Source organism: Salmo salar, chromosome ssa18, assembly GCF_905237065.1.
Source record: "Salmo salar chromosome ssa18, Ssal_v3.1, whole genome shotgun sequence".
NCBI classification, from domain to species: domain Eukaryota; kingdom Metazoa; phylum Chordata; class Actinopteri; order Salmoniformes; family Salmonidae; genus Salmo; species Salmo salar.
The window spans coordinates 53,120,302-53,134,630 of record NC_059459.1 but is presented as its reverse complement, the minus strand read 5'-3'; the positions used below and the strand labels follow the sequence as shown (position 1 = coordinate 53,134,630).

At 42.0% G+C, this 14,329-nt stretch overlaps 1 protein-coding gene across 3 annotated transcripts; it reads left to right on the top strand.

Moving 5' to 3' along the window:
* Nucleotides 1-886: 886 nt before the first annotated feature.
* Nucleotides 887-5,901, top strand: LOC123728724 (uncharacterized). 3 transcript variants are annotated; one of them, XM_045701276.1, is made up of 4 exons: nt 887-1,465; nt 1,819-1,950; nt 2,666-2,900; nt 3,901-5,901. In XM_045701276.1, the coding sequence occupies exons 2-4, from the start codon at nt 1,878-1,880 to the stop codon at nt 3,905-3,907; spliced, it is 315 nt and encodes a 104-aa protein (XP_045557232.1). In that variant the 5' UTR covers nt 887-1,465; nt 1,819-1,877; the 3' UTR covers nt 3,908-5,901. The 3 variants fall into 3 exon arrangements, 2 of the variants coding, with proteins under 2 accessions (XP_045557232.1, XP_045557231.1); XM_045701275.1 differs by lacking the exon at nt 3,901-5,901 and having other exon boundaries at nt 2,666-3,197; XR_006760460.1 differs by lacking the exon at nt 2,666-2,900 and having other exon boundaries at nt 888-1,465.
* The last annotated feature ends 8,428 nt before the right edge of the window (nt 5,902-14,329 follow it).

Sequence of the window (14,329 nt, the reverse complement as noted above, 5' to 3'; positions counted from 1 at the left end):
CACCCATCAGGGTTTGCAGTCCATGACGATGCCCATTCGGGCAGAGCCAGGGGCTTTGGCTGTACAGGTCAAAGTCAACCAGCTCTGTAGTGTGGTAATATTTATCATGTACAGTGCATTCACAAAGTATTCATACCCTTGACTTACTCCACAATTTGTTGTGTTTTTTCTTTCTCAACCAACTACGCACAATACCCCATAATGACAAACTGAAAACATGTTTTTAGACATTTTTGCTAATTTATTGACAATGAAATGCAGAAATATCTAATTTACATAAGTATTCACACCCCTTAGTCAATACTTTGCAAACTCAGAAAAAAAAAAAAATGTCCCTTTTTCAGGACCCTGTCTTTCAAAGATAATTCGTAAAAATCCAAATAACTTTGTAATGGGGTTAAACACTGTTTCCCATGCTTGTTGAATGAACCATAAACAATTAATGAACATTCACCTGTGGAACTCACCTTGTCAGCTCAGGGATTTGATCCAGCAACCTTTCGGTTACTGGCCCAATGCTCAAACCACTGGGCTACCTGCAAAAGGGTTGAATACTTATTGAATCAAAACATTTCAGCCTTTAATTTTTATTAATTTGTTTAAAAAAAATACCAAAACATAATTCTACTTTTACATTATGGGTAATGTGTGTAGGCCAGTATATAAAAAAATCTCAATTCAATCCATTTTAAATTCAGGTTGTATCACAACAAAAAGTGGAAAAAGTCAAGGGGTATGAATACTTTCAGAAGGCACTAATATGTTATTAACAATTCTCATAAAAATCAATAATTTGCTCACTACTGTGCACGCAAATACGACAGACAGTTTCTGCATCTCACCGGTAGAAACCGGCCATCTACATTTCCTGGTTGTAAGCAAACCGCAATATCCAGAATTCATAGCGATTTCAGGACATAGTATTGCCCCAGTGAAGGTGTATCCAGTTGATCTGGAGAAATATGAAAAAGTCTGTTTATAGCCAGCACTTTCAACCAGGGGATTTTGAAACTGAACTGAAGTCTCAACGGATGGGGATGCCAGGTCACTAAACGTTGAAAAGTCATGCTATTCCATCGATTTACCCCTTCACTTCAAAGAGGAAGGCATCCATCGGCCAACATCAGTGCAGCAGAAAATAAATCGAGCTGAGGCAACGTAGCTAACTAGCTAGTGAACTACATCTGTTTATGTAAACCAAAATCGAGCTCACTAGCTTTAATATGCTTGCTGACATTCCAGAACAAATCAATGTAATTAGCCTGGCGATGTGATTTTTAAGTTTGCAAGCTAACGTTAGCTTTGTTAGGTTACATTACCTGCAGCCTACCGGACCGTATCTAACCATTAGCTAGCTAGCTAACTAACTACCGCAGAGGCAAACGTGGCTAGGAGTTCTATTTAGAGTCCGATTCAATCAACATCTGCAGCAGCATCAACATCAAGCTCAGCACCAGGAACTAGTGTAAGTCATCTTTCTAAATCTCCCATGATTATATGATTAACAAACACATATACAGGAGCTAAGCATAAACATGGTCCTTCTTGTTGTATTTACAAGTAGGCTACAACTTCTACTGTAGTTTTCTCTGTATTATGGAAGATTAATTGATTGTTCATGCAGAAAAGGAGGTATTAGCAAGGAGGGGATGGTGTGGGTGACTGACTAGTGTCTGTTAGATGTGGGTACTGTGTGTGAAGGTTAGTATGCATGATCTATTGACATGAGGTGGATATAGTACCTTTTTTGAGTGTGTATTGATGGGGACAGAGTAGTCAAATATTGGCTAATCACTGACTAATTACTGTGTCCTACAGACTAATCCTGCTGCTGATGATGACAACCTCTCCACCATCTTTAATAGTAGACCCATTGGATGAAAGCTTTCAACTGGGAACAAGCTCAAGCTCAACATAATCAGACTCGAAAAAAAGCCGGGACAGCCAAAGGTATTTATGAAAGCACAATACCCTCGAGAAAAGAAAATCACCAATACAATAAAATGTCTATAAGCCAAGTGCTCCTCAAACTTTTCACACCCTTGCAGATATTTGGCATGGAGGAGTATAGTAGAGTATAGTATACTCTATGTTTCCTCTATTGTTGACAGTACTGGTCTACTCAACAGCACAACTGTAGGTGCTCATACACAACAATACAGAACTATACTGTCAAGACCCCCTCAAACCTTTCACATTGTTGCTAACAGCCCGTCTCAATGTCCCATTATTGACTCAGTGTAACAAAACACACACCCCAGTCTACTGTACCCTTTTTTGTTTGCAGATGAACATGTTTTCTTGTAGGGCCGGGATGATGCCAGTATCGCGATACTCGTTAGTGACATGGCAAGGAAACAAAACACCAAGCGGATTTAACTTCTTTAGGAAAACAGCCCTATTGTTGGAAACAAACATCCTTATGTTGTCACCCAGAGTCACATGTTTTTATTTTCCAAGCTAAAGCACACAATGTTTTACATACAGCAGGTTTTTAAAGGAACAAATAGTCTGCACGGTCTGCTTCGTGTTTTAATTTTTGGCATGGAAAAAAATATTGCAAAACTGGTATCGTCAATGCAATAGTTTCTTGTATGGTCACACATCCTCGTGATCAGCCTTCATGTTTTACACATACACATGATCAGTCTTCGTGTCTTTCCAGGAGACTTGCAGTACAAACAAATCTTCTGCAAGAGGTGGGTGGTGAAGAAGGTGTACGAGCCCAGAACCCACTACTTCAGGGAGAGGCTTGTCCACCTGACTGTGGAGCAAAGAAAGGACCAGAGAGTTGTATACAAGGAGCCAGAGTCACAGCTCCCCAAACTCAACATCCCTGCCAACATCGCCACAGCGCCAAAGCCTGCTAAACCCGCTGCCATGACCCAACACAAGACAAGGTTCACCAGCTGAAGAACATTCTGGAACATTAAACCAACACAACATCCCTATTCAGTTAGACTGATGTTGTAGTATAATATTACTCCAGTGCTAGCCTCCCTACACTGGCTTCCTGTTAAGGCAAGGGCTGATTTCAAGGTTTTACTGCTAACCTACAAAGCATTACATGGGCTTGCTCCTACCTATCTTTCCGATTTGGTCCTGCCGTACATACCTACACGTACGCTACGGTGACAAGATGCAGGCCTCCTAATTGTTCCTAGAATTTCTAAGCAAACGGCTGGAGGTAGGGCTTTCTCCTATAGAGCTCCATTTTTATGGAATGGTCTGCCTACCAATGTGAGAGACGCAGACTCAGTCTCAACCTTTAAGTCTTTACTGAAGACTTATCTCTTCAGTAGGTCCTATGATTAAGTATAGTCTGGCCCAGGAGTGTGAAGGTGAACGGAAAGGCTGGAGCAACGAACCGCCCTTGCTGTCTCTGCCTTGCCGGTTCCCCTCTTTCCACTGGGATTCTCTGCCTCTAACCCTTTTACAGGGGCTGAGTCACTGGCTTACTGGTGTTCTTCCATGCCGTCCATGGGAGGGGTGCGTCACTTGAGTGGGTTGAGTCACTGACGTGGTCTTCCTGTCTGGGTTGGCGCCCCCCCTTGGGTTGTGCCATGGCGGAGATCGTTGTGGGATTATACTCGGCCTTGTCTTAGGACGGTAAGTTGGTGGTTGGAGACATCCCTCTAGTGGTGTGGGGGCTGTGCTTTGGCAAAGTGGGTGGGGTTATATCCTGCCTGTTTGGCCCTGTCCGGGGGTATCATCGGATGGGGCCACAGTGTCTTCTGATCCCTCCTGTCTCAGCCTCCAGTATTTATGCTGCAGTAGTTTATGTGTCAGGGGGCTAGGGTCAGTCTGTTACATCTGGAGTATTTCTCTTGTCTTATCCGGTGTCCTGTGTGAATTTAAATATGCTCTCTCTAATTCTCTCTTTCTGTCTTTCTCTCGGAGGACCTGAGCCCTAGGACCATGCCTCAGGACTACCTGGTATGATGACTCCTTGCTGTCCCCAGTCCACCTGGCCGTGCTGCTGCTCCAGTTTCAACTGTTCTGCCTGCGGCTATGGAACCCTGACCTGTTCACCGGACGTGCTTGTTGCACCCTCGACAACTACTATGATTATTATTATTTGACCATGCTGGTCATTTATGAACATTTTAACATCTTGACCATGTTCTGTTATAATATCCACCCTGCACAGCCAGAAGAGGACTGGCCACCCCTCATAGCCTGGTTCCTCTCTAGGTTTCTTCCTAGGTTTTTGGCCTTTCTAGGGAGTTTTTCCTAGGGAGTTTTTCCTAGCCACCGTGCTTCTTTCACATGCTTTGCTTGCTGTTTGGGGTTTTAGGCTGGGTTTCTGTACAGCACTTTGAGATATCAGCTGATGTACGAAGGGCTATATAAAAATAAATTTGATTGATTAATATAGAATACCTAGTATGCTCACAACTGCATTGTGGTATAGATATTGCTAGCTCTTGTACATATGTTTCATACATATGTTTAACAAGTCAGACGCGAAGGATTTACTTCAGACGGGATTTACCCTCATCCACATAATCTGCCTTTACCATCGGTCCTATTAGCCAACGTTCAATCATTGGATAATAAAATAGACAAACTATGATCACGTATATCCTACCAACGGGATATAAAAAAATGTAATATCTTATGTTTAACTGAGTCGTGGCTGAACGACGACATGAATAACATGCAGCTGGCGGGTTTTAAGCTGTATCGGCAGGATAGGACAGCGGCGATCTATGTATATTTGTAAACAACAGCTGGTGCATGAAATCTAATGAAGGATATGGCTTGTGGTGAGATATTGTGTAGCTAAAGGTAATGTGTCAGCCTATTAATTAGGAAAATATAAAAAATTGCCTATTACTAGGCTATTCAAAATAATGGACTATAATTGTAGAATAACTCTGTTAGCTGCTCTGCACAATCAATGAACCAACAGCGTTGCCTAGACCAGTGGTTCCCAAACTGTGGACATGCCCCCTAGGGGGGCTGCGACGGGTCAGCAAGGGCGGCACGGGGGTCCCCCACCTCCCAAATGAAAAAAATAAATAATAATGGAACACAGTCCGGCTTTAAACTTTCTGTTGAAAGTTGTAATAGTAGAATGCACAAGGTGCAAATTCGAAATCGGGTAGCGCATCATCAGTTCCTCTTGTCATTACAGTCATTGCATACCTTAGAGAGCTATTTATAACTTCAGAAATCAACTAGCCCATGTCAGCTAATGTTTTCTTATCTAGGTTTTTTAGCCCATAGATATTGTTGTAATTTTTTTGTCACTCATTTATGTTTATTTATTTTTTGTATTTTACCCCCCTCTTTGTCCCCAATTTTGATCTTGTCTCCTTGCTGCAACTCCCCAACGGGCTCGGGAGGCGAAGTTCGAGTAATGCGTCCCCCGAAACCACGCTTCTTAGCACCCGCCTGCTTCCCCTGAACCACGCTTTTTTGCACACGCCTGCTTAATCAAGAAGCCAGCCGCACCAATGTTTTGGAGGAAACGCCATTCAACTGACGACCGAAGTCTGCCTGCAGGCACCCGGCCAGCCACAAAGAGTCACTAGAGCGCAATGAGCCAAGTAAAGCGCCTCCCGGCCAAACCCTCCCCTAAACCCGGATGACGCTGGGCCAATTTTGCGCCGCCCTATTGGACTCCCGATCACAGCCGGTTGGGATACAGCCCGAGATCTAACCCGGGTCTGTAGTGATGCCTCTAGTGCTGTGATGCAGTGTCTTAGACTGCTGCACCACTCGGGAGGCCAGGCACAAATTTTTTTGTCACTCAAAATACACAACAAACATTAGACATGGCAAAATGTATAGTATTGCAAGAAAATTTGCTTTTAAACTGCAAAATGTGCTTTGCACCACATGACAAATTGTGTATAATTGCTTGAAATAAAATTGCAAAATTCTCTCCACCAACAAGAGGGTTGTGAACAGTTTGTGTCATGAACAGTGCTTGTGCCCATAGAAAAAGACGTGGTCTATGCGCGCAGGGGGGGCGCGGGATGTTCTCCAAGTTTGTGAATCCCTGGCCTAGACCAGGGATGGGCAACTTTGATGGGGGTGGGAGCCACAAAAACGGAACTCATCATGAGGGGCCGCAGTGGCTCATGGGGCTGCATACCCACATCCATACCTCCAATTTAATTTAATTTTTGTGAAATTGGTCCGTGTGCCTACAAAAGGGAGGACTCGGGCCGCCAGTTGCCCATCCCTTGCCTAGACCTACCTATAAGTTCTTTCCCAAACTCATGGATAGAACCTTTGGAGAGTAGCATAAGGTAACCAGCCCATCCAGTGTGTGTAATAATACAGTCCACACTCAAAGATGATTCATAAAAATCATTTAATTTAGGAGTATAGGCAAGACCAATTACGTACCAAATACATTTAAATCATTAAAAAAAAATCTGCATTGAGTATAATGCAGTAGGCTATGTATCTTATAATGGCACAATTATTATTTTAATTCCGTTTTTTTTTTTCTGTCTTGGGCTCATATAAATCCCTATGCATATGGGTGTTTTGAATTTATCACCCTAGAAAGCACTTTCCATTACGTTATTTTAGGCTTTGAAACAACATCCACAATGAACATGTTTTCCAACCTGTTATTGAACTTCTTTCTTCAAATTGATCAATGAGAGTGAGTTGAGTTTTAAAAGCATGATACTGTTTTGATGACAGATGTCAGAGTGGTTAGAGGGACAAAATATGTGACATTGTGCTTATCCTCCCACAGACTTTAGACCATGCGTACGCACTGTTTCTAGTGGTTGAAGTATTGCATTGCAAGAAAGCAAAAGCCTAATAGTAGCCTTGTGCAACTGGGGAATATATGATTACACCCTTATTCATAACAAAAAAAACAGGTATAAATATAATAAGATGCAATCATTTGCGTTAGTGAGAACATGCCTTCGTAAACTGACTATCCTACCGATCCTTGACTTTCGCGATGTCATTTACAAAATAGCCTCTAACACTCAACTCAGAAAATTGGATGTAGTCTTTCACAATGCCATCTGTTTTGTCACCAAAGCCCCATATACTACCCACCACTGTGACCTGTATGCTCTCGTTGGCTGGTCCTCGCTCCAGCAGGTATATTTCACTGGTCATCCCCAAAGCCACCTCCTTTGGTCGCCTTTCCTTCCAGTTCTCTGCTGCCAATGACTTGAACGAATTGCAAATATCACTGAAGTTGGAGACATATCTCCCTTACTAACTTTAAGCATCAGCTCTCAGAGCAGCTTACCGATCGCTGCAGCTGTACACAGCCCATCTGTAAATAGCCCATCCAACCAAATACCTACCTCATCCCATATTTGTTTTTGTTTTTCTGCTCTTTTGCACACCAGTATTTCTACTTGCACATCCTCATCTGCACATCTATCCAGTGTTAACCGCTAAATTGTAATTACTTTGCCACTGTCACATAATCCATGGTGCTGTTGAAAGGACGACCAAGGCGCAGCGGGAATATGGATGCTCATATTTTCATTTAAAAAAAAGGAGTAAAGCATCACTGAAAAAACCAATAAACAAAACAATGAACAGTACTCACGAAATGACAGTGCAGCAGGCTAAACAAAAAAAAAAAAAAGCAGTGCTCACAACAATTCCCCACAAACACAGACAAACACACCCAACTAATATAGGACTTCCAATCAAAGGCAACACCACACAGCTGCCTTCAATTGGAAGTCCACCCCAATTACCTCTACATAGAAACACCCAACCTAGACAGAACAAAGAAAACCCAACTTCTTCTGCCACGCCCTGACCAACACTTGTACACCTACTCCACCTGCTGGTCAGGACGTGACAGCCACAATGGCCTATTTATTGCCTTACCTCCTTACTTAATTTGCACACACTGTATACAGATGTTTCTATTGTGTTATTGACTATGTTTGTTTATCCCATGTGTAACTCTGTGTTGTTGTTTTTGTCACACTGCTTTGCTTTATCTTGGTCAGGTCGCAGTTGTAAATGAGAACTTGTTCTCAACTGGCCTACCTGGTTAAATAAAGTGAAATAAAAAAAATATAAATGAATTGAGATGGTTAAAAAAATAGACATCTATTTCCTGTTATTTATTTAATTTCTATGATCATTGCAGAATAAATTCCTCACCTTTTCTGACTGTGAGGGTTTCATACTCGGGAAATAGCCTATAGGCCGACAACAAGTTAGGATAGGCTACCATTTGTCCCATCTCTCATTAGCCTAAAGTATTTTGCTCTATGTGATCTGACCCAAAGCGCAGTTTAATGGTAGAAGAGACGGTTCACCTTTTCCATTGATGTTTGTATAGTATGTCTGAATACTGTAATGTTACATTTCTCAAGTAGACAATATAATGAAACTTGCTCTCATGAGGACCGCCATAGGAAAGGAAGACCCAGAGTTACCTCTGCTGCAAATGATAACTTCATTAGAGTTACCAGCCTCAGAAATCGGCAATTAACTGCACCTCAGATTGCAGCCCAATTTAAATGCTTCACAGAGTTCAAGTAACAGACACATCTCAACATCAACTGTTCAGAAGAGTCTGGGTGAATCAGGCATTCATGGTTGAATTGCTGCAAAGAAAACACTACTAAAGGACACCAATAATAAGAAGAGACTTGCTAAAGCCAAGAAACACGAGTAATGGACATTAGACCGGTGAAAATCTGTCCTTTGGTCTGATGAGTCCAAATTTGAGATTTTTGGATCCAACAGCCTTGTGTTGGTGAGACACAGTAGGTGAACTGATAATCTCTACATGTGTGGTTCCCACCGTGAAACATGGAGGAGGTGCGATAGTGCTTTGCTGGTGGTACTGTCTGTGATTTATTTAGAATTCAAGGCACACTTGACCAGAATGGCTACCACAGCATTCTGCAGTGATACGCCATCCCACCTGATTTGTGCTTAGTGGGACTATCATTTGTTTTTCAACAGGACAATGACCCAAAACACACCTCCAGGCTATGTAAGGGCTATTTGACCAAGAAGGGGAGTGATGGAGTGCTGCATCAGATGACCTGGCCTTCACAATCACCCGACCTCAACCCAATTGAGATGGTTTGGGATGAGTTGGACTGCAGAGTGAAGGAAAAGGAGCCAACAAGTGCTCAGCATATGTGGGAACTTCAAGATAGTTGGAAAAGCAGTCCAGGTGACTACCTCATCTAGCTGATTGAGAGAATGCCAAGAGTGTACAAAGCTGTCATCAAGGCAAAGGGTGACTACTTTGAAGAATCTAAAATATAACATATTTTAATTTGTTAAACACTTCTTTTGTTGCTACTTGATTCCATGTGTGCTATTTCATAGTTTTGATGTCTTCACTATTATTCTACAGTGTAGAAAATAGTAAAAATAAAGAAAAACCCTTGAATGAGTGAGTCCTAACTTTTGACTGGTACCGTAGATCATAACCATTGCAGAATACATTCCTCTGCTTTTATGGCCATGATGAGTTCCCGAAGTAGACATACAACAAATGATCCATTAGCATCTCTCATTTAATTGGGCCTATTAGATAGGCCATTATAATTTAAAGTTTTTGCTCTCCAAAAGGGACTGCGGTTTAAGTAGAATTTAACAGGTGAACATTGAAGTGTGTAGGCTACCACTAAAATGTTTTTGTGTTGTTTGATTCAAGAAACCACTTTATAATTAAAATGCATTGTTTTCCCCATACCATTATTAAATCAGACAAATTTTACGACCCTCTGCCTATTGGCGACTAAGATTATTCAAACCTGTCAAAATACAACACTGCCCCTTTAAGACAAAACAAAGCTCTTTACCTGACTTGCTTTTCAAAGTTGTCTAGAAAGGTACACATTTTGTTCTCTTGTAAGAGGCAATCACTCCCCTATTGCTGACTACAAATGATCTACAACTGGGATAATAACTCACTGTGAAAAAAATGTGCACATGTGGCTACATGCAGCTCTTGCTTTGATCTCAAAACAAGCTCATCTACTAATCACCACAGCTGTAAACACAGTCCAGTTCAAAGTAAATGTCACAGATCCATATATGGCAATGGTCTATTTGCATATAGGCCTACTGCAACTCTGACTGCTTATGCCGCACTGGTCTGTGTCGAGTATAGAATCCTACTCAGATGTGTTCTGGCTACAACAAAATCTATTGCATAGTTCCTTTTGTTTCAGTATGTTGCATTGAAAGTGGGTAATATTGAGTTGATTCGATCACAATTGCCACAGTAAAGGGAAACATTGATAGTGTTAAGTAACAGGGAAAACTCTGGAAAGTTGAGTGAAGTTCAATCTAGTGCTTCTCTCCATGGGCTGATATTCTTCTGCACTCTGCACAGCAGTCCTGGGGATACTGCGCACATGCACAGCTTAGAGGGAACATTGACTGTAAGTGTAGCCTACTGCAGTAAAAAAAAAATCTGAGCAGACAGTGTTTGAGAATTCGGGGCAGTACAGCATATTTAGGTTCAGAAAAAAGTAAATGCAAAAGATAATTGAATTCAAATGATTTGACAGGTCCACAACACTTTGCAATTGTTTTTGTCTTCAGAGAGGCCACAGCAAATGTCACTACAATCTAAACAATTCTGCCAACACCTCCAAAGACATTTGTCAAGTTCACCATTACTATTGTCTTTAGATATTGTCTTGGCCTAATTACAATACTTCTAAAGTATACAGCAAATAATTATTGCCCATATATAAGGTGAATGATGGGAATTTTTCAGGCGGAGTTATAATGCTCGTTAAAGGGTGCACAGTTTTACAACAGGTCTGATTTATAACGTGAAACATGCATATACACTACATGACAAAAAGTATGTGTACACCTGCTGGTCGAACATCTCATTCCAAAATCATGTGCATTAATATGGAGTTGGTCCCCCTTTGCTGCTATAACAGCCTCCACTCTTTTGGGAAGTCTTTCCACTAGATGTTGGAACATTACTGTGGAGACTTGCTTCCATTCAGCCACAACAGCATTAGTGAGGTTGGGCACTAATTTTGGGCGATTTGACCTGGCTGGCAGTCGACTTTCAAATTCATCCCAAAGATGTTCGATGGGGTTGAGGTCAGGGCTCTGTGAAGGCCAGTCAAGTTCTTCCACACTGATCTTGACAAACCATTTCTGTATGGACCTCACTTTGTTAATGGAGGCATTGTCATGCTGAAACAGGAAAGGACCTTCTCCAAACTATTGCCACAAAGTTGGAAGCACCGAATCATCTAGAACATCATTGTATGCTGTAGCGTTAAGATTTCCCTTCATTGGAACTAAGGGGCCTAGCCCGAACCATGAAAAATAGCCACAGACCATTATTGCTCCTCCACCAGCTTGTGTTCGTCTGCTCGGCCATGGAAACCCATTTCATGAAGCGCCGACGAACAGTTCCTGTGCTGACATTGCTTGCAGAGGCAGTTTGGAACTCGGTAGTGAGTGTTGCAACCGAGGAAACTTGGCACTCGGCGCTCAGCGGTCCTGTTCTGTGAGCTCGTGTGGCCTACCACTTCGCAGCTGAGCCGTTGTTGCAATTAGAAGTTTCCACTTCACAATAACAGCACTTACAGTTGACCGGGGCAGTTCTAGCAGGACAGAAATTTGACGAACTGACTTGTTGGAAAGGTGGCATCCTATGACGGCGCCACGTTGAAAGTCACTGAGCTCTTCAGTAATGCCATTCTACTGTTTGTCTATGGAGGTTGCATAGCTGTGTTCTCAATTTTATACACCTGTCAGTAACAGGTGTGGCTGAAATAGCCAAATCCACTAATTTGAAGGGGTGTCCACATACTTTTGTGTATATATTGTATATATGGCATGTGCCAAGTTTATAAATCTCAATATTTTTGTTTGTGCACAGACTTTTCAGAAATGGGGCACACAGATGTTTAGTGTAAAATGTATGCAAGGGTAATAAATTATGCCCCTGGCCATTAGCGGATGGTCATTAGTGAGTTGGGTACTACCAGTGCATGTCCAGAGTCCATTAGAGGAGATTACCATGACTCAGCGGTCACGTGGGATTTCACTGCGGTCACGAGTCATGACTGCCGGTGTCTCTGTAAAATATCACCGCAATGACCCTAGGTGTTCCTAATGTTTTGTACACTCAGTGTAATGGAGTTTTATATAATATTTTTTATTGACAAGTGACTAAATGATTCCGGCTGCATCAGAAACCAAAAAAGTGTTGACTTCAACTTCTGGATCAATTTATTGTTATATTCATGAAATGTATTTGGATAAACTAGCTACATTCTTACTGCTAATACAAATAATGCAGGGAGTTGGTGTATCATTTAAACATTAACTTGTTGTCAAGTAAACATGTTTCAATAAAACATTAGATTAGTCTGTCAATATAGCAAATAACTAGACATGGCTTGTATTCAAGACAAAGTTTATTTGCTCTGTAGACCGAGGTGAGTTTGCACAGCGGTATGCAGGAACAGTTGTGGCAATGTATGACATAAACTTTCAAAGATAATTCATAAAAATCCAAATAACTTCACAGATCTTCATTGTAAAGGTTTTAAACACTGTTTCCCATGGTTGTTCAATGAACCATAAACAATTAATGAACATGCATCTGTGGAACGGTCATTAAGACACGTTCGGTAGGAAATTAAGGTCACAGTTATGAAAACTTAGGACACTAAAGAGGCCTTTCTACTGACTCTGAAAAACACCAAAAGGAAGATGCCCAGAGTCCCTGCTCATCTGCGTGAATGTGCCTTAGGCATGCTGCAAGGAGGCATGACGACTGCAGATGTGGCCAGGGCAATAAATTGCAATGTCCCTACTGTGAGACGCCTAAGACAGCGCTACAGGGAGACCAGACAGGATTGGCAAAAAGTGCTCTTCACTGACGAGTTGCTGTTTTGTCTCACCGGGGGTGATGGTTGGATTCGTGTTTATCGTCGAAGGAATGAGCATTACACCGAGGCCTGTACTCTGGAGCGGGATCGATTTGGAGGTGGAGGGTCCGTCATGGTCTGGGGCGGTGTATCACTGCATCATCGGACTGAGCTTGTTGTCATTGCAGGCAATCTCAACGCTGTGCGTTACAGGGAAGACATCCCCCTCCCTCATGTGGTACCCTTCCTGCAGGCTCATCCTGACATGACCCTCCAGCATGACAATGCCACCAGCCATACTGCTCATTCTGTGTGTGATTTCCTGCAGGACAGGAATGTCAGAGTTCTGCCAGGGCCAGCGAAGAGCCCGGATCTCTATCCTATTGAGCACATCTGGGACCTGTTGGATGGGAGGGTGAGGGCTAGGGCCGTTCCCCCTAGAAATGTCAGAGAGTGGGGTAACATCTCACAGCAAGAACTGGCAAATCTGGTGCAGTCCTTGAGGAGGAGAGGCAGATACTGACTGTTACTTTTGATTTTGACCCCCCCTTTGTTCAGGGACACATTATTCAAATTCTGTTAGTCACATGTCTGTGGAACTTGTTCCGTTTATGTCTCGGTTGTTGAATCTTGTTATGTTCATACAAATATTTACACTTGTTAAGTTTGCTGAAAATAAACTCAGTGAGACAGAGACAGGACGTTTCATTTTTTGCTGATTTTATATATATTTATATATATTTCATCCATTTTGAATTCAGGCTGTAACATAATAAACTGTGGAATAAGTCAAAGGGTATGAATGCTTTCTGAAGGCATAGTGAAATAGACCAGTGGTGAAATTTCACTTTAAATCATTTTCCTTTGTGTTTTGGGGCAGTTCTCCATGCAGCCCCAGGTGACAGAGAGCACATAAGTTTGAGGCATGGCCTGCAGCTCACACTAGAAGTGTGTGTGTTGCAGTGTGTGTTTAGGGGTTTGTGTGTGTATTTTGGGTATCTGTGGGTACCACTGAAAAATTCTCAAAGGTACTCACATTCCTTCACACGCAAACACTGTAATAAAGTCAACAACCTTGACAATTTCTGTTACCTGCTCTATTACCATATCTAGTATCCTACAAAACAGGATTTGGCTTTAGTGACGTACTATTACATGGCATATGAGTGATATAAATTACTAAAGAGTTACATGGTAGGAAAGCCAATACAACAAACCACTACAACCGTCACATGAATGGAAAAAGACAGTCGTCTAAGCAGATTAATACATAGGATTTTTAGTTTTTGGATCTTTGTCAATCAAGATCATTGGGACAGTAGGCTAGCCTAGCAACCGGGGTCACACATATCCCACATAGCACTTAGCACAACAGCATAAGGGATTTGGAAGTACAACGTGAAAGTTATCCGCAAAGCACTCATCAGATAGGATTAGCCCGAGTTATTTAGGGACTTTCCATAAGGTAGCATTAGAATCGGACT